General features: G+C 41.4%; 1 protein-coding gene across 1 annotated transcript in view; it reads right to left on the bottom strand.

The window, feature by feature from the left end:
• LOC117470717 (oxysterol-binding protein-related protein 10-like) overlaps window positions 1-19,328 on the bottom strand; it is a 65,493-nt gene that overhangs the window by 18,717 nt on the left and 27,448 nt on the right. The window contains exons 6-7 of the mRNA XM_034115560.1: window positions 18,575-18,693; window positions 715-870 (exon numbers count right to left, since the gene is read on the bottom strand). Coding sequence (XP_033971451.1) covers window positions 715-870; window positions 18,575-18,693 — 275 coding nt within the window. The remainder of the gene's footprint in view (window positions 1-714; window positions 871-18,574; window positions 18,694-19,328) is intronic.

Consider the following 19,328-nt stretch of genomic DNA (forward strand, 5'->3'; position numbering starts at 1 on the left):
TAGCCAGTCTCCAGACCTTAATCCCATAGAACATCTGTGGAGGGAGCTGAAGCTTCAAGATGCCAAGCATCAGCCTCAAAACCTTCAGGATTTGGAGAGGATCTTCAGAGAGGAGTGAACCAGAATCCTTCCTGAGATGTGCACAAACCTGGAGACCAACTACAAGAAGCGTCTGACCTCTGTGCGTCCAACAAGGGTTTCTCCAACAAGTACTAACACATGTTTTGCAAGGGGATCAAATACTTATTTCCCACAGTTAAATGCAAATCCGATTTTACCTTTTATATAATGTACATTTCTGGATTTTATTTTTGATATTCTTACTTTCACTGTTTATATAAACCTACCATTAAAATGACAGACTGTTAATTTGTGGGTAAACTTACAAAATCTGCAGGGGATCAAATACTTATTTCCTCCATTGTAAATGATGCTTCTTTACATGTTGACAATGGACAGAGCAAAAGAAAAAAATGTTTCACAAATGCTGACTACTATCATTTGTGAGTTACAGTATATTAGGGGCATAATCCATTCTGTAATACTTTAAATTGTACTTATTTCTTTCACTTTTAACAAGCTAATGCTTGTTGTGGTTGTTCTTCGATGGCAGAGCAGCACTATTCTTGCTCACAGACACTAAATCAGAGAGGTGCTCTGTCAGAAAGCCTGTGCAGTGACTCGTGATGAAAGGCAATGAAGGCAGAGTCTTACCCGTGTGAGGTCCATGCCCAGTTTGAGCTGGGACAAGAGGTGAAGCATGATGTTGCGCTGGTCATCCAGAACTCCCAGGTCCTCCTCCTCATGGTCCTCTGTGTCGGTGGTCTCGTCGCTGAGGTCCGGGGTCTCTAGGCTGCTGCTCTGGCCCTGCTGGTGGAGGCACAGATTATTGGTATGAATGGTACATCGTAAACAGTCTGCATTTGTAGTACTTCTGCAGTCTTTGCGACCCCTCAAAGCGCTTTTACGTCTACAGTTCAGGGCAAAAGATCAACCTTTTTGTACATTACAGCCAGCAAGTACAATTTAAGGTCTACACTAACTTCCAGTTGGCCTACACAAATACGTCATCACTGCAGCACTCTATTACCGTCAGCTTATTGATAAGGCAAGGCAAGGCAAGGCAAGTTTATTTATATAGCACCTTTCAACACAAGGCAATTCAAAGTGCTTTACAAAAATGGAAGACATTAAGAAAATGGCATTTAAAATCAGTCATTAAAAAGAAAAGATAATAAAATAAACTAAACATTAAAAGAAAAAATACATGGAAAAAAAATAAAGCTCTTTAACAAGTTGAATTGGTTTAATATTCAGGGTAATCGATTGATGACCACGCTTTTTGCACTGTAATTCATGGCAAATACTTCCTGTGGGTCATGCTTTGTGCATTGTCATGTTGAAACAGGAAAAGCTCACACCTAAACTCTTTTTTTGCTGTAGAAATTATATTTCCCTTCTATAAAGTTAGCATCGCAAGGGCTAATATGATACATATTTTACTAAGCAGATTAATCTCCACTTATTAACACCACTTCATGAATTTTAAAAGCATTAATGCAATCGCTGGAAGTAAAAAGCTAACGTTAGGTAATAAACAAACGACATTACAATTGCATGGATGCCCATCACCACTGCTAAGCTAAATGCGGCTAATGTTTGGTGTGTCGAGGTGAAGCAACTTTAGTTTTTATGACAAATAGAAGTTTCGGACATTCACCAGTGAAGTATTGACTGACATATTTTATGTCGTACAACAAAACAGGAACATCTATTCAGTTTGTGTTAACCATAACCATATTTCAGGCTTCTAACCACAAACACGTACAAAAACATGAGACTAATTCCTGCATCACTCTATAACCATGGGGGATGCTTTAAACAAAAGAACAAGAGTTAGTTTCTAAGGTGATAAGACTGAACACTACGCAAGATGGATGTACCATTGTGAGCCAAACAAAAAGCTCTCCATCACACACTCACACACACACACACACACACACACACACACACACACACACACACACACACACACACACACACACACACACACACACACACACACTTTCAAACTCACGTTGTTGGGCTGGCATGCAACCCCTGCTGACTTGTTGGGAGTTTTGCTGGATTTCATGTCCACCATCCAGAGAGATAAGGGGAAAGACCCGCTGACTTCCAAATACTACCAAAGCAAGAAGTGACAGAGAGAGCCGAGGAGGAAGGGGGGACAGAACCAGAGTAAGGAAAGCCTGAGAGATATTACAGAAGAAGAGAAGAAAGAAAGTGAGCTGAGATAAGAAGAAGAAGAGGAGGTAGGAAGAAGAGCGTAGATCTGCTGCTGCTGCTGCTGCTGCACTTCTGATAGGCAGATTAACATGAGGCTGGCAATCCTCTCCATCCCCATGAGCCTCTCTCTTTACACAAGCCCCGCCCCCTGCACAAACACACTGCGTTACATCAGAACCCGTCCTCACTCTGTTCCCTCCCCTGCCTGCTTTACTGTCCCATCCCCCTTCCTCCTTGTATACCTCCATCCACCCCTGGCTACACTCCACAGCCGGTGTAATCACCAGCATGGAGGCCGCTGAGCGCAGAGCAGCTGCTCACTGTGCACCAAACTCTGCCAGGCTGCAAATTGTGTGCGTTGTGCAGTTCTTTGAAAAAATGGGGGAATAATACAACTCAAACATTGGCATTAAGTGCTCCACAGAAGTAACTTTGGAAATTATTCAAACTGTGTTGTTGTTTTAAAAATAATCTATTCCATAAAAAACAATATTCCATGGTAAATAGTAAACGAACTGCACTTATAAAGCGCTTTTCTAGTTTTATCGACCCCAAGTCAGCATTCACCCATTCATACATTCATACAGAAGCAGGGGCTGCAATATAAGGTGGAAGGAAATTGTTTTTGGCTCACAATCTGATTCATTATGGATAACCATACTTAAAAAACAAGCAGGTCCTTCCATATACATATTGAAGTGTAATGACAGACCATCTGCTATCCTGGAATGTGTTGCTATATCTGTAAAGGACAGAACAAAAGATGTATTTTATCAGCTGCCTTCGGTCTTTCGTTGCCAGTAGACACATTTATCTTTTTTTCACATCTGTGATTTTCAGTGTTCTGCAGTATTGCAATACTACATGGTACAAGAGTGTGTCCACCACTTCAAAGTCAAACCTTTTGAGAAACTGTTCTAAATGATCCTAACATGACAATATATGAGCATGATCTCTGAACCCAACCATGTCCTGAACAGTGAATATGAATATGAATTGTTCGATTCGGAGATTCAGGTACCCGCAATTCAATACATTTAGACTGTAGAAGTATTAAGTGCAGCAGTCTATTCTCATATTAAATCCTAGTTTAAATGTATGTTAAAGGGTCTTGAAAATATTCTCCTCAGTGATTGTAATGTTATACAAATAGAGCTGCAGTGACGCAAAACTAAAATGTGGACTTAATCTGACAATAAAGTATTACCGTACTGTATCATATTGTATCGTACCTGCTCAGGGAGACTAACATTTGCACACACTCACACAAATTTGGCCATCTGGATAAAACGTGGGGTTCAGTATCTTTGCCAAGCAAGTAATCCTGGTATTGGTGAATTCACAGGTGCAATCACACTTCTATGTTTAGCAGTTTTAAAAGACAGTATGTCATTTGAATAAGTCAGATATATGTTGATTCAACATCTCTGTTATATGTCATTTTTTTCAGTTTATTACATGGGTTTTGTTCTGTCATTATGCCGCTTCATAACGCTACAGTGGTTCTGCATTCTCAATCAACCATCACTTATAGTTTTAACTTCTGAAATCTGAAAGATAAATACATTTATAAAGGATGTAAAACTAGATTTCATAAAAGCTCACTCTTTAACTGTTATTGCTTTAGAACTGTTATTTGAAAGTAATAAGTTATAGTTGTTAGTGTTTGAGTGAAAATGTGGAAGTGTATGTTTATAATGCCACTCGTTCTAGTATTGTACGTGCACAGTGTGTGTATCAGTGAAAGGTCATGTGCCTGTGTGCACGTGGGTATTTATGAACATCTACCCCCTCCTCTTAATCCTCCTTATATCCCATGACTGGTCTTTATTCCCCCAGGCTGATCAGCTGCAAAACAAACACTTAACTATTTTCACCAGTTATTTTTATTATTTTTGTTACTTTATTGCCTCGTGGAAAAATGCCATTGACAATACATTTCAGATAAACAGAAGATGAGTCAAGGCATTTAGGCACAGGCAGAAGGTTATATGATTTCACATTTCATGTCATCTACAGTATAAAGACACATTAACGGATGTAGACATGTGAGCGGTGAGGTGAGTGGGATAATATGACACCAAAGAAAATGATGAGACTTTAGTTAACTCCATTCTAATCTCTTGTTAATCCCCCCTTCCGTTCAGTTGGATTCAGGTTGCACTATTAATTCCATGTTCACTACCATGGCAACCAGCAGTTTATAAGATCAACTTATTTTTTCCATAGATCCCCACCTTGTCATAATCAAAAAAATCACATAAACCTCTTGTCATAATATATAAATAAACTAAAATATGTGTTATTTCTTCAGATTTGTAATTTCCAAACTGCCCACTGTTTCAGTCACCTAGGGTGTCCCACAGGGATCTGCACTGGGTCCTCTGCTTTGTATCATTTACTATCTGCCATTTAGAGAGAACCTCCATCACCATAGAAATGCAACATCATCCATAATCTCTTCAATTTCACTTTTTGTAAAGAGATTTTGAAAATGCAAAGAAACTTATAGCACAACACAAAGGTAACATCAGTGCAGTGTTTGTATAAAAGCACTTCCAACAGCTGGTTTCAGCATTTTCCACCATTTTGTGATTGAGCGTCTCGGGTTGTCATCAGCTAAATGTATCAAAATTAAGAGTTCTTATCTTACAGATAAATGGCGTCCATTTGTAAAACATGTAAGGGAAAAATGACCGCCTCTATACATATCATCCCGCTTATCACACAGCCACATACTAAATAAACCAACAACTTCCCTAATTTTATTGAATTCAAAATGATTGTATTGCTACTGTTAAGAAAACAATTGTCGGTGATCACTTCAATGTGCCTCACGGACCAGGTTTGCGGTGGGTCTCTCATGAATGAGAGCAGGGTAAGGGGTAGGTATAAGGTTCCTCCTACGGGGGCCTTGTATGTTGTTTTTTGTTCTGAAGGGGTTCTATACGAGGAGTATTATGTGTTATTGATAACTTGTTTTTTTGGCAGGCAGCTAAGCGGCACCTTTTTTTGTTTTTCATTACTCACTGTCTTCCTCCCTCCATGGGAGCTTTCATCTCAATCTGAGGCATATAAACGTCACCTGTTCAGATGGCTAGTGGTTTAAGAATAGTGTCCTGGAATGTAAACGGGCTACAAAATCCAATAAAGAGGAAGAAATGTTTATGATACCTCAAATCACAACAAGCACATATAGCCGTTTTACAAGAGACTCACTTGAAAAGGGACTGGGTGGGTCAAATATACCATAGTTCATATAATAGTAAAAAGCGTGGAGCGGCTATATTGGTGCATAAGAACTTGAATTTCGTTATTATTAATGAGCAAAAGGACGAAGATGGAAGAATGATTTGTTTGGAAGCCAAAATTAACGGAATAAAAGTGAATTTGTGTAACATTTAAGCTCCAAATGGGGAAGATCCAGGTTTCTTTCATAAAATAAATAAAGTAATGGGGAGCATAGCTGATGGGCATACTGTTATTGCTGGAGATTTGAATCAAGTGTTAGACGGGGTTCTGGATAAAACCACCTTTTCCAATAATGTACCAAAAGACAGAATAGCAATCGAGCTTTTGGGGAAGGACCTTGGACTGACAGATATTTGGAGGCTTGTCAACCCAAGAGAGAGAGTATACATTCTATTCTAACAACCATAGATCTCACTCAAGGATAGATTACTTTCTGATCAGCAAAGATTTGGTGCAGAGCGTTTCAGACTGCTCGATAGGACCTATAGCATTGACTGATCATGCTGCAGTTCAACTATGCTTAGTAATGGAGCCAGATGAGGTTAAGAAAAGCAGATGGAGGATGAATGTTTCCTTACTTCAGGACACAGAATGTAATAGTTTAATGGCAGAGGATCTTGAGAGTTTCTTCCTGGTGAACATCGGGTCAACAGATAAAGTAGGGACAGTCTGGGAGGCCTCTAAGGCATATATCAGGGGGAGAAGTATAGCCTATTCCAGTAGAAAAGCGAGCAAACACAAAGGGTAAAGAATTTGGAATCTCAACTTAAAGGGTTAGAGAAAACACTATCTGAGAAGCACACTGACTTACTTTTGAGACAGATCTGTGATTTGAAATTTCGAATAAATGAAATATATAACAAGAAAGCTGAATATGCCCTATTCAGACTTAAACGTCATTTCTATCAGCACCGGCTAAGGTCGTTGAACTGTTATCCCAGAAAAACACAGCAAAACAGGCAGAGGGAGGAAATCTGATTTTACAACATTCCCATTGGGCAAGGGCACACGAGATGTTGGGCATCTCACAATACAAACAAATGTACTCCTCCATATGGAACAACCCCTCAATCTGTATATGGAAAAAGGTATTTTTATGGCATACATGGTTGGCAAAGGGATACATGTTGTCAATGATCTCTACAGAGACCGCTTGTTTATGTCATTTGAGGACCTTAAGAAACAATTTAACTTGACTGATAAAGGGGATTTCTGGAAATATCTACAGCTGAGGAGCAGCGTTGGTTCGGTATTTGGACTGACAAGGGATGAGGAAGAAGAGAATAAGATTCAAGAGTTTTTAAATTCTCCCCATACTCTACACTCTGCCTCACTATTCTATAGAAAAATGTCACATATTCAAATTAGACTATGTGAAGCCCTAAGAAAGATATGGCAAAAAGATCTTGGTAGTGAGATTAGGGAGGATCTATGGCAGGATATAGTCTCGAATGTAGGTTGGGCTACAAGGGATACGAGAAGCAAGTTTATCCATTATAAAATTGTGCATAGATATTATTTTACACCCCTGAAATTGTTTAAAATGGGCTTAACTCAGGACAATAAATGTTGGAAATGTAATAGAGAAATGGGCACATTTCTTCATGCTCTATGGGATTGCCCAAGGGTACTGCCTTTTTGGAAGGTGGTATTAAAAAACCAGAATCGCCACAGTTCTGTTTGCTGGGGGACAAATCTCTTGTGCCACCAGGCCTTACTAAAGCAGAACTTAGACTGACTTTAACAGGTTTTATTGTAGCTGCCAGGCTTATCCTGCACAACTGGAAGAGCCCACATAAGCCAGAGTTTACAGAATGGCTTTAACTCATGACAGAGACTGCGGCCTTTGAAATTATGATCGCCAGGGTAAATAATGTACCAAGCAAATCTAATGGAGTGTGGCACATCTTCTTGCCCTATATCAAAGGTGCACTGTCCTAGGGAGGGACAGGAAGTATATTTGTATATGTGTACATGTACATGTGCGTGTATATGATGTATTTGTTGTAAATATGTATCTACATGATTTACGTTGATGTATATATGAATGTGTGCGCAGGTGTATGTAGGCATGTGTGTGTGAGAGAATAATTGGGGCGGGGGGGGTGGTCTGCTGCTGCCTGTATATGTTTGTTCTGCATTTATGTATAAAATGTGAAAAATGTAATAAAAATCTTTAAAAAAAAGAAAACAATTGTCAGTTCCACTGCTTACCAACTATTCCCCAAGTTTGAGCCAAACTGTCTCACTTAATTATAGGGTGGATGTTTAACCATGAATTGCCTGCATGGATGTATGAAGAGAACTGGATACAGAGTTGGAGGCGGGACCCCGTTAAATCCTAAGAAAGTTGCTGAGTGGCACAGGAAGCCAAAATGGCCTTAGTACGATTAAAAGTACCAGTATCTGGGCCCTGATGTCTTTTTTTTTTATTAATCATGGGGTGTCTTGGAGAATCTTTCCTTGTTACTGCGAGGGTCTAGGGATAGAGGGTGTTGTTTACTGTACACACTGTAAAAAACCCTGAGACAAATTTTATTTCTGATAATGGTCTATATAAATAACGTCCTGTTAAATCATTTTGAAAATAATAATCAGCCGTTTCCTTGTCTTACAAGATCTGATATGGGGACCAGAATGAAACAACATAATGTGGTGGAGCCAGCAGTTCCCTGTGATAAATTGTGGAGCATAAGTCCTAATAAATGTAATTACATGGGTTTCAAAACTGCAGCAAAGATTCAGCTGAGATCTAGATAAAATAAAGCCTTTTTATATTATTTTTCATAATTTAAAAATGAATTCATAGAAAAAACTAAATATTAGGAGGAACAGATGGACAACCATACGGAACTATGCACATACAGGATGTGCTGTGTGGCGCCCCCTGCTGTTTGAAGAAAATACTGTGATAGAAATGAAATGAGGAGAAAAAAAGAGATGGAGAAAAGCAGAAGGCAAACACACACACACACACACACACACACACACACACACACACACACACTATCTAGGTGTTATATGGCGCTGTCCTCCTCTCCTCTAAGTGATATTTACTGCGTAGCTAATGGTGTTGGCAGAGCCGTGTACAACTCTTCTTTACTGCCCTGCTCCTCCACACGAGGAAATCACAGACACTCCTCTCTGTTTCACTGAGCTGCATGAGAGGAGTGGTAGATTTATGGGGGGTTACTATAAAAATGTATTCGGTTATAATTACTAGTTACCTGTAGTAACCTGATCTGGAAAGAAGAAACCAAGATATTTATTATCAAAAATGTCTCTCTGCTCAGAGATTTTGTTTATACCTATATACAAATATTTTTGTTTATACCTATATAAAAATACCTATATAGTACGGAGCCCCCTAGGGGACATGGAGAAGAAAAAAGAAATTATTTGAAAAAAACCTCTCGCAAAACTTTTCATTTAGCTCAATGTACTTCCTGGTCAGTTCGGCAACACAGAAACCACAACAATGGAGCGGTTCATCGATTTTACTTTGAGCTTGGCCTTAAATATAAAGATATAACATCAGTGCTTGGCAATAGGCACGGGTTTCACATAAGTGATCAATATGAACATAACGTTGTAAAACTACAAACAACATGACTTTACAATCATAGCAAGGTAGACAACGAGCTACAGAGTCGTTTTTATTAGGGCTGTCAGTCGATTAAAATATTTAATCGCGATTAATCGCATGATTGTCCATAGTTAATCGCGATTAATCGCAAATTAATCGCACATTTTTTATCTGTTCTAAATGTACCTTAGAGGGATATTTTTCAAGTTTTTAATACTCTTATCAACATATGAGTGGACAAATATGCTTTATATGTTTGTTTATTATCATTTGAACAATGACAAATATTCTCATGAATATTAAACACAACAACCTGAACATTACAAATATTCGCCTCAATTCAACCTGGAACCTCTCTCATACAATAATACTGTGTGTGTGTGTGTGTGTGTGTGTGTGTGTGTGTGTGTGTGTGTGTGTGTGTGTGTGTGTGTGTGTGTGTGTGTGTGTGTGTGTGTGTGTGTGTGTGTGTGTGTGTGTGTGTGTGTGTTTTGGAGCTATGTGCCGCTCAAGGCATATATGCTCGAACGTGTGCTGCCTGGACGCTGCAATCATGTAGCGCGTACTATCCGTGCTGAGTGAGCTGACTTTTCGTACAATGTCCCACTGTCTGGCTGCAGACTGCATAAAGTCAAGTGCTCGGCGCAGTTGTCGGCGAAATGTCCTTGAAACAGCTCCTTAGCGCAGCTAGCTAGCACCAGATGCTAACAACACGTAAGGTGTGCCTCGCTCGCGCGAGTCGCGCCACACATACACACTCCCTCCCGGTCCTCCCGATGGCCAGTCCGGGGCTGCCGGTGAGCGTGGAAGTGTGGTCTGCCACAAGCGGGCAGCAGGAGCGGGGCTGTCAGCATCAGCTTGTAGATGGTATTTTAAACTCGATGCGCTCTGAAACTACGGGGCGGCGAGGACAAAAAATACACATGCGTTAATCGCGTTAAAATAATTAGTGGCGTTAATTTTTTTTTGCGTTAACGCGTTATTAACGCGTTAACTTGACAGCCCTAGTTTTTATCAGAACAGTTCGATACGCGCCGTCATCCGAGCTAAACTTCAAGAATTGGTCACAATCTGCAGCTGGAGGAGGGAGAGGAGTGCTTAGGGACCGTCTACAAACTGCAAAGGGGTTTTGCGAGATCTCGCAAAACTTTTTTTTTTTTTTTCAAATAATTTTTTTTTGTTCTCCATGTCCCCTAGGGGGCTCCGTAATATAGCAACCTCCTAGAGCTACGGGCAGTAATGTTGGTCCTCCAGCATTTCAAACCCTTAATTCGGGGGAGACATGTAGGCCTACTGGTCAGGAGCGACAACAGCACCACAGTGGCATATATCAACAGGCAGGGCGGAGTCCGCTCCACCGCTTTGTTGACCACAGCGGAGAAACTGTGGTTATGGGCTTCAGAGGTGGACCTGTTTGCCAGCCGGCGCAACAGCCACTGCGCCCTGTGGTTCTCCATGGCTCTGAGCGACGACCCACCCTTGGGGGTGGACGCGTTTGCACACGAGCCATGGCCAAGAAAGCTGCTCTACGCCTTTCCACGGCTGCGTCTCATTCTCCCTCTCCTGGGGAGAGTGAGGCGGGAATGTCTGTCAATCATCCTAGTAGCACCGGATCGCGTCAGGGCTCCGTGGTACTCAGAGATGACACAGATGAAGGTGGGCCAGCCCAGGGCGCTTCCCCAGTTCTGGGGGGCGATGTTTCAAGAGGCAGGTGCAATCGGGGCGTTACCCACTCTGGGCCAACCTCTCCAGGCTTGGCTCCTGAGAGGGACAGGCTGCGTGTATACATCGGGGCTCTGAGAGATATAACGAGGGGTTACGTATGGTAGCCCTTGTTATATAAACACAGGCGGAGCCCTCTACTCGGGGGCCCTGTCTGTTCTATGCTTGCTGAAGAGAAGTGTAGGATGACAGTCAGGAGGCGAGGCCTCCTTTTATGTGGTGAGATGCGCGCGCATTCAGGTAGGCCCGCCCCGGGGCCGGCTACGTCTATAGAAGTCTCAGTGGATGAATGCTAGCATGATATGATCAAGGGGAGTACCCATAGAGTCCAGTAGAGGGCTCCGCCTGTGTTTGTATAACAAGGGTTACCATACGTAACCCCTCATTATTACCCGTCCCCCTGTGTTATGAAGGTTTTTCTGCATGTAAACGGTCTGCAGAGTCACAAACCCTCAAAGTACACCCTGTAGCGAGTAAAACTCTAACACAGAAAAGACCTGTCTATGATGCCCCAGAACGCCTTGTTGGAGATTTATCTTTTTCCATTGTTTACTTCTTGGGTATAGTGACGTATTTGGGTATAGTTACGTTACGTCTGCGGAGCCGTTACGTTTGGACCAACCCGCGGACTTCCTCACACACACACACTTGGCGGGACGTTGCAAGGCTCGCTGCTGCGAGGAGCGGGACAGTGTGAGCTGGCTCACTGGTGTGGGGTCGGCGAGACAGCGAGACACCGCGGAACTCAGCCTGAGCACACACACAAACTCCCAGCCAGGCTGCGGGTGTGTGTGTGTTTCGGGCTGGGTTTCGCTGTGTCTCGCTGTGTCTCGCTGTGTCTCGCTGTCTCACAGACGGCCACTGGGCTCACAGGGAGGGGGGGGCAGGAGCTCCAACAAGCCGTTTAGGACAGAGAGTGAATACATGCTATACAGAGATGCTGTGTGAGAAACCAATGTGAGTTTGGAAAATTGCACAATATAAATCCATTCTAGTAGACCTCAACAATGGAATTATGATCAGTAGAAATGGCCATGACATGGGACCTTTAAAGTATTAGCCTACAGTACATCACAGCTTACAGAGAAGAGATAACATCTGATCCTTTTGCAACAAACACTATATGCTCATTTTAGTTTTTTTATTAACACATCCTGCTAGTAATCCCTTATTTTTAGAATGCAACAGTATTCTGATCCTGATCATCCTGATACATGTAATCTGTTACTCCCCAAATCCTATATAATGAATGTCAACACTTTTGACAACTTATAAATGATGATGATGTCTGAGTGTATCAGTATGATCGCACCAAGTCTAATTTGATCAGTATATAAATGATTGAGCCAGATGAAGGCCTGTCTGCATGAAGTTAATGAAAGCTGGTTTCAATCCGAGATGGTGAGGGCGCTCCAGAGAAATGAAGCAGCTGTCACTCTGCTCAGACTGTGGCAACACACAAAGGACCATGGGAAAATCTAATGAAACACTTTTAGATCTACACAACATTTATAGATTTAAAGTGGCAGTAGACGTTTTTTTGCCCTCACTTCTCATATGAAGTAATTGTTGATGCCAGATGCATTGGCCAGACCTACCACACTACTAACATAAAAAACCGCCATGTTGCCATCAAACTATGCAAAAAAACACCATACTCCCATATATCAACTGTAACAGATCCTGAAAGGGCTTTTCATTATCATTGACAGCAACAATGAAAAAGACTCCAATGCATTACATTTCCCCTCCCTATGAACACTGCCTTGATCACACGTATCACAAAACAAAACAAAAGACCCCACACACTGCTGCCCCCGTTTATCATTTAAAGATACACATGTGCTTGATCAAAGGGAGACAGTCCACAGAAAAAAAAGCACTGTTATTCAATAGAAATGAACCACTATGCTGCCATCATTGTCTCACTCAACACAGAAAAGCAGAGAGGATGGCCCTTTCTCTTCACCTCCTTTACACTATTCAACCCTATCAGCATCTGTAATCACCAATGGAAAAATATCTCAGCCATTAAACCTTATCAGAGGAAAGGATGCCAATTATCACCTTTACTCTTGGCACATTTTATTGAACCACTCGCCTCAGCCAAAAGACAGAATGACAGCATTTCAGGCGTAAAAACGAATTCACATCACCATAAAATCAGTCTTTATGCCAATTGCTTTATATAACAAATCCATTAACATCCCGCCCGTCAGTCCACGATCTGATTAACAGCCTTGGCATGGTTTCCAGCTATTCCATCAATTGATCTAAATCCGAGAATTTTCCTCTGAGATTCTGCCTCCAAACCATTTAACTGGGGTTAGGAATCTGTTTGGATGTAACATTTCTGGCCGAAATATGGATAAATAGGGACTTGCTAGCGGAGTGATGAAGAGTCTGTTTACAATCCCGCCCGCAGCCGATTCATTTTCAAAGGGGCCGTCAAATCTGGGCTGCTATGTAAGTTCCTGCATTCTGGCCGCTGACGATTTCTCCCTTCAGATTGTTAGACTTGTTAGAGTGCCTAAGCCTCAGCTCAGACTGATCAAAGCCGGAATAAGAAGTTTAGCCAAAATGGCAGTAAATCGTTATCTCTCCAAACGCTTAAAAAATCCATCATTGTACATTTCCATTAGCGACTTTTCGCACCCCCGATTTTCCCCTTTCAAATCCATACTTGTGAGTCTAACCCAGCGTTTCTCAACGTGTGGGGCGCGCCCCACTGGTGGGGCGCAGAGATGTGATAGGCGGGTCGCGAATGGACGCGATGAACGGGAGATTATTATTATTATTTTTTTTAATAAATGTTTTGGACCTCAGACCGGAATCGAACCTGGGTCCTCGCGGGCGGTAGTGGATTGTTACCGCCGGTGCCTTGCAACGGCAGGTGTTTATGGGCTCAGAACAGTCTCATAATACACACATGCACACAGAAGGATTCACACTTGTATTTCATGATCCGCAAAAGGATTCACACTTGTATTTCCGGATCCACACTTGTGTTTTTCAATGCACACACAAATGTGTTCCGTTTCATATACATGTAAATAAAATCCAAATACAGAAAAAAGTTTTACATATGTATTTTTGATCCTCACATATTTGTTTTCCGTTTAAAACCGCTGCACCTACAAACACAAACCGCTTTCTGTGCATGGATCGCTGTGCATTCGTGTGTGGGTTTTTTGAGACTCCCCTGACGGTCACCCGATTCGTACTGTCTCCTTCATTCTAAGCCAATCACATGAGCGCGCCCCCACGAGGATATGATTTCTTGCGTTCATGACGTAGCGCTTCATGTACGCATTTTGCGCTGTCCGGAGCTGACAGGTCCATGGAGCCTGCCTACAGGCGCTAATCTCAGGACACCTCCACTCTCAGTACATTGCCACTTTCCGAACAAGAAATGCACGCAAATACAAGCTTTCATATTATTAAGGTACAGCGCCACTTCCCGTGGGTGCTAGACAGTGAACTGTCAACGGGGGGAGCCTCGCTGCGGGGAAACGGTGGACCTCTGTCGCCTGTCAAAGCAACTTCAGATGGTCAGTCTGCCCCTGCCGGTACCGAGGTGGGCAGATCGGAGTGGCCCGACCGGCCCACTTCGGTACGTCCCGATGGCCAGTCCGCCACTGCTTCAGCATGCAGTATATGTGTTGCACGGCCAGATACGGCTCGAGAAGCTGACTCAGATGAATGAGGCGAGTAAACAGCTGACAGCCGGCAAGAAACTTGAGCGATCATTCGCATCGCGTCCGGTGTGAAGGCACCATTATTACAAGTATTATATAATTACAAAATAAAATCGCCACTCTCAGTACAGCGCCACTTTCCGAACAGGTAATGCACGCAAATAAAATATTTTATATTATTATTATTATTATTATTATTAATAATAATATATATATAAATAAAAACATCTTGTATTTTAGTTACACCCGCTATTGATTAATTTAGTCAACATTGGACCTTGACACCGTCCACATACAGTAGCTATAGTGAAATAATATAATCGAAAACATTAAAGGTAGGGTAGGTACATTTGAGAAACCGGCTCGAGATACACTTTTTGTTATATTCCATGGAATACTCTTAACAATCCCGATAGCAATGAATATCTTAAGTGCTTTGACAAAAAATCCATGTAAAAATGTCATCTGTGGAAGCCGTAGTACTGTAAAAAGCACGACCAATCATTTTAGCCGGCCCGGCTAAAATAACTGGATGGCCTACCTGCCTGTCAGCCTTCCATCTGTGCACAAACTTATCTCGTGCCCTCATTGGTCATGTGCGCGTTCGTGTGTGTTGGAGGAGGGGCTCTATAAGGAAGTGGCAGATATTCTCCGGTTGTGTATTTTCAAATTCTTGCACACTCGAGCTGGTTTCTCAAACTTACCTACCCTACCTTTAAGCCTCTTTGATTTAATAATCGGAGCTGAAACCTCTCTGCCATCTCATATAACACAGACTTCCTTATTTATCTTTGAATAATAATACCGTAAAAATAAAGACGACTATGCTACGGTCCTTCGGTCCTGAGATTAGCGCCTGCAGGCTCCATGGACCTGTCATCTCCGGACAGGGCAAAATGCGTATATGAAGTGCTACAGTACGTCATGAACGCAATAAATCATACCCTCATGTGATTGGCTTAGAATTGAGGAGACATCTGATTGGCTATAGATAGAACAAATTACAAGTACGAATCGGGTGACCGTCAGGGGAGTCTCAAAAAAGCCACACACGAATGCACAGCGATCCATGCACAGAAAGCGGTTTGTGTTTGTAGGTTCAGGGGATTTAAACGGAAAACAAATATGTGAGGATCAAAAATACATATGTAAAACTTTTTTCTGTATTTGGATTTTATTTACATGTATATGAAACGGAACACATTTGTGTGTGCATTGAAAAACACAAGTGTGGATCCGGAAATACAAGTGTGAATCCTTTTGCGGATCATGAAATACAAGTGTGAATCCTTCTGTGTGCACGAGCGAGACAGAGAGAGAGAGAGAGAGAGAGAGAGCACATCTTCTATTTAATATAGCCTAGTTGTAAAGTAAGAAATCATTCCAATGTGTACTATAGGACAGTAAAAAGTGATTAGTAAAATATGCATAAATAAAAAGAAAGAATGCTAACTAGGTAACATAAGATAAGAATAAACAAGTTTAAATGATTTGTTATTGGTTCAATTCAATTCAATTCAAGTTTATTTATATAGCCCAAAATCACAAATCCTATTTGTCTCAGAGGGCTTCACAAGTCAACAAACACAATTGGCAATGTAAAACAATGTAAAAACAATAAACGTAATTTAAAAAGGAACATAACACAATGACACAAATACAGTTAGAGTACAATAAATACAATTCCATAAAAGGAAGGGTCCATGAGGATGTTTATAAAAGGGGGTTTAAAACCAGTCTTAACTGTACGCTGTACTAAAGAGGAAAGTCTTTAACCTACTTTTAAATGTGTGGACACTGTCTGCCTCCCTAATCGTCACTGGAAGTTGGTTCCAGAGGAACGGGGCTTGGTAGCTGAAAGCTCTAGCACCTGACCTTTTTTTGTGGACTCTGGGAACCACCAACAGACCTGCACTCTGGGATCTTAATGCCCTAGAGGGGCAATAGCAGATTAAAAGATCCTGTAGGTAGGATGGTCCCTGACCATTGAGCGCTTTGTAAAAGTATTTTAAAATCAATCCTGGACTGAACTGGTAGCCAGTGCAATGCTGCTAAAACAGGAGTGATGTGGTCCATCTTCTTTGTTCCTGTTAAAACCCGTGCTGCAGCATTTTGTATGAATTGAAGGGTCTTTAATGATGAGTTTGGACAGCCTGATAAAAGGGAATTGCAATAATCCAGCCTGGAGGTGATAAAAGCATGGATTAGTGTTTCTGCATTGTTGTGATTTAGGATGTGCCTGATTTTTGCAATATTCCGTAGATGGAAGTAGGCAGTCCTTGAAATGTGCTTTATATGGGATTTAAAAGACAAATCCTCGTCAAAAATAACACCAAGATTTTTGACCGTGGTGCTGGAGGTCATGGTAATACAATTCGAAGAAATGATGTTGTTGGACAGTTTGTTCCGAAGGTGCTGGGGGCCTAGTATAATGACTTCTGTTTTGTCAGAGTTTAATAATAGAAAGTTGCAGGTCATCCATGTCTTTATGTCTGTGAGGCATTTTTGCAGTTTAACTAATAGAAATTGTACATCTTTGTGATCATATTCTAAAGATGTTTGGATTATTGAAAAGTATACAGCTCCCTTTCATCTGAGTGTTGAGAGCTGTATCCATACATTCATTTTGTGCTCAAAGTGCACCAGATTGATGCATTTCACTTCAACATTTAAAAAAACATCTTTCCTGGAGTGCATGCCCCCGGACCCCCCTAGAGGAGGTGAGGACCACCCCCAAATAAAGCAGGTTAGAATAATTTAATTGCATACATTTTCTTTTAGTAAACACTGCAAACGGGTCCCACAGACCCAAACAGCACACAAAGGTTAAAGGTGAGCATATAATAATGTTAAAATGTGCTAAATATATACACTGCAAAAAACAAAAAAAAGAGGAGTAAAAGTAGCTCACGACTTGTTTTATTATTTGAAAGTAGCTCTCATCCTAAAAAAGGTTGGAGACCCCTGTTATAGAACGATACATTTGACAATTGTAAGCTTGGCCTACCATTTTATTGGAGCGATGAGGAACAGGTGGGGCTTGAAAAGGCCCACCTGTTCAAAGTGGGGAATGACAGAGAAAATTGGGAACCACTGGTCTAACCTCAGATGGTCAAAGCCAGCATTGTACATTTGCCTAAACCAAACCCTAGAACGTTTGAATGCGGCACTGTAAGTTTAGCCACAATGGCACTTTTTTCGTTCAGTTAGCCCAACATGTGAGTTTGCCTAAGCCTAACCTCAGAACGCTTAAGGCTTAAAGCCAAATTTGTCAGATGGCCATCATGGCACTTAGCGTTTTTTCACATCCTTCCCAGTCAACAGTACCGGAGTTTCAAGAAGAAGGTCCAGGAATTGTCAGTTCGAACAATTGTGTCTATCCGAATTGTCCCGAACAAATATGGCCGTCAACCTGCAAAATCCTCAATTGTCCCTCAAAAATCTGGTTCCGGCCTCGATGTAACTATCAAATCGGAATTTTAAGGTTAAAATTAGCTTGAGTTTTGATTAGGGTTAGGGGGTTTTAGGCTTAGGGTTACCTACCCTACAAGGGTTAGGGTTAGGGTTTATTACCCTACAATCACTTTACTTAATTCATTAAATACCTTAGAATCATCCACTAACCAAATTGACTTTGGTTACTACAAATCACCAAAGAAGGAACAAACTCTCCTTTTTTGGTCACATCTCATCCAATAAAATGAAAATGTTGCCAAGAATGAAAAACCAGGACCCCTGTTAACAAACGTTCTGATGGCTAGATACAATATGTTGTATATAAACAGAGCACACATCGATAAAAGTGCTTTAGTGTAATACAACGCTTAAGAAAAGCAATGTAATATCATTTGGTCAGCAAACCAAAGTCGACCCATCACTGGGTCAAACAACAAGAAAATCATATAGTGTTGAGAGAAAATGTGTATTTTGAGAACTGCTCATAGAGTTTAGAATTATGTTGCCACTATGTGAAGTAAAATTAGCGTAAAGAACAAGGACAAGAACAATAGAGTCATGTGGTTTGGATTACCTCAGAAGGGTCCTTGTGTGTTTGAGGGGAAGAAGGCCGGGTAGAGGATGAGAGAGGCGTCTGTGCAACATTTTTCCCCTGCTTCTCAGAAAGCGACCTGGACCATCCAGCAGAGCTATCTACAGGGCAAAGGAAGAATATTTAGCCCAAAATATGTTCCAAATCTTCTTAAAACAACAACGCAGCAGGAGGACCGCAAAGCTAAGACTTAAGGCAACACATCTGTTTAAATGATACCCATTTCCATTACACTTTAGAGTAGTGTCATTTAAATTGTTTATCGCCTTGGGTGTGCACATTTGATGATTTGTCGTAAGGGTGGGAGTAGATAAAAGCAATTTTGTTCAAGTTCCAAAGGTTGACCTTGTGGAGAGCAGGAATTATACATCAACCATACACCATCTCACTAAGGGACACCGAGTAAGTGCATTACACAAATCATTGTTGTATGTGGCAGAAGTGTCTTCAGTTAAACAAAGGCTAAATCAAGGTTGTTGTTTTTGGACAGAAATCATGGCTCAATTTCAACAGCCTCCTTACAAGGTCACCATAAGATTCTGAGTATGATTAAAAGAAACATGTCAAAGCAGCACATGTAAAACTTGTCCATGCATTTATCTTCAGAAGACTTGATTACTGGACCACTGGACCAGTGTCCTTTACAGGTCTCACTTAGAAATCAGGCTGCTGCCGCTGATTCAGAGCACTGCCGCCCGAGACCTACGTTTCTGGTCTGTTTTCTGTTCTGCTTTGC

Source organism: Trematomus bernacchii, unplaced genomic scaffold, assembly GCF_902827165.1.
Source record: "Trematomus bernacchii unplaced genomic scaffold, fTreBer1.1, whole genome shotgun sequence".
Lineage (NCBI taxonomy): Eukaryota > Metazoa > Chordata > Actinopteri > Perciformes > Nototheniidae > Trematomus > Trematomus bernacchii.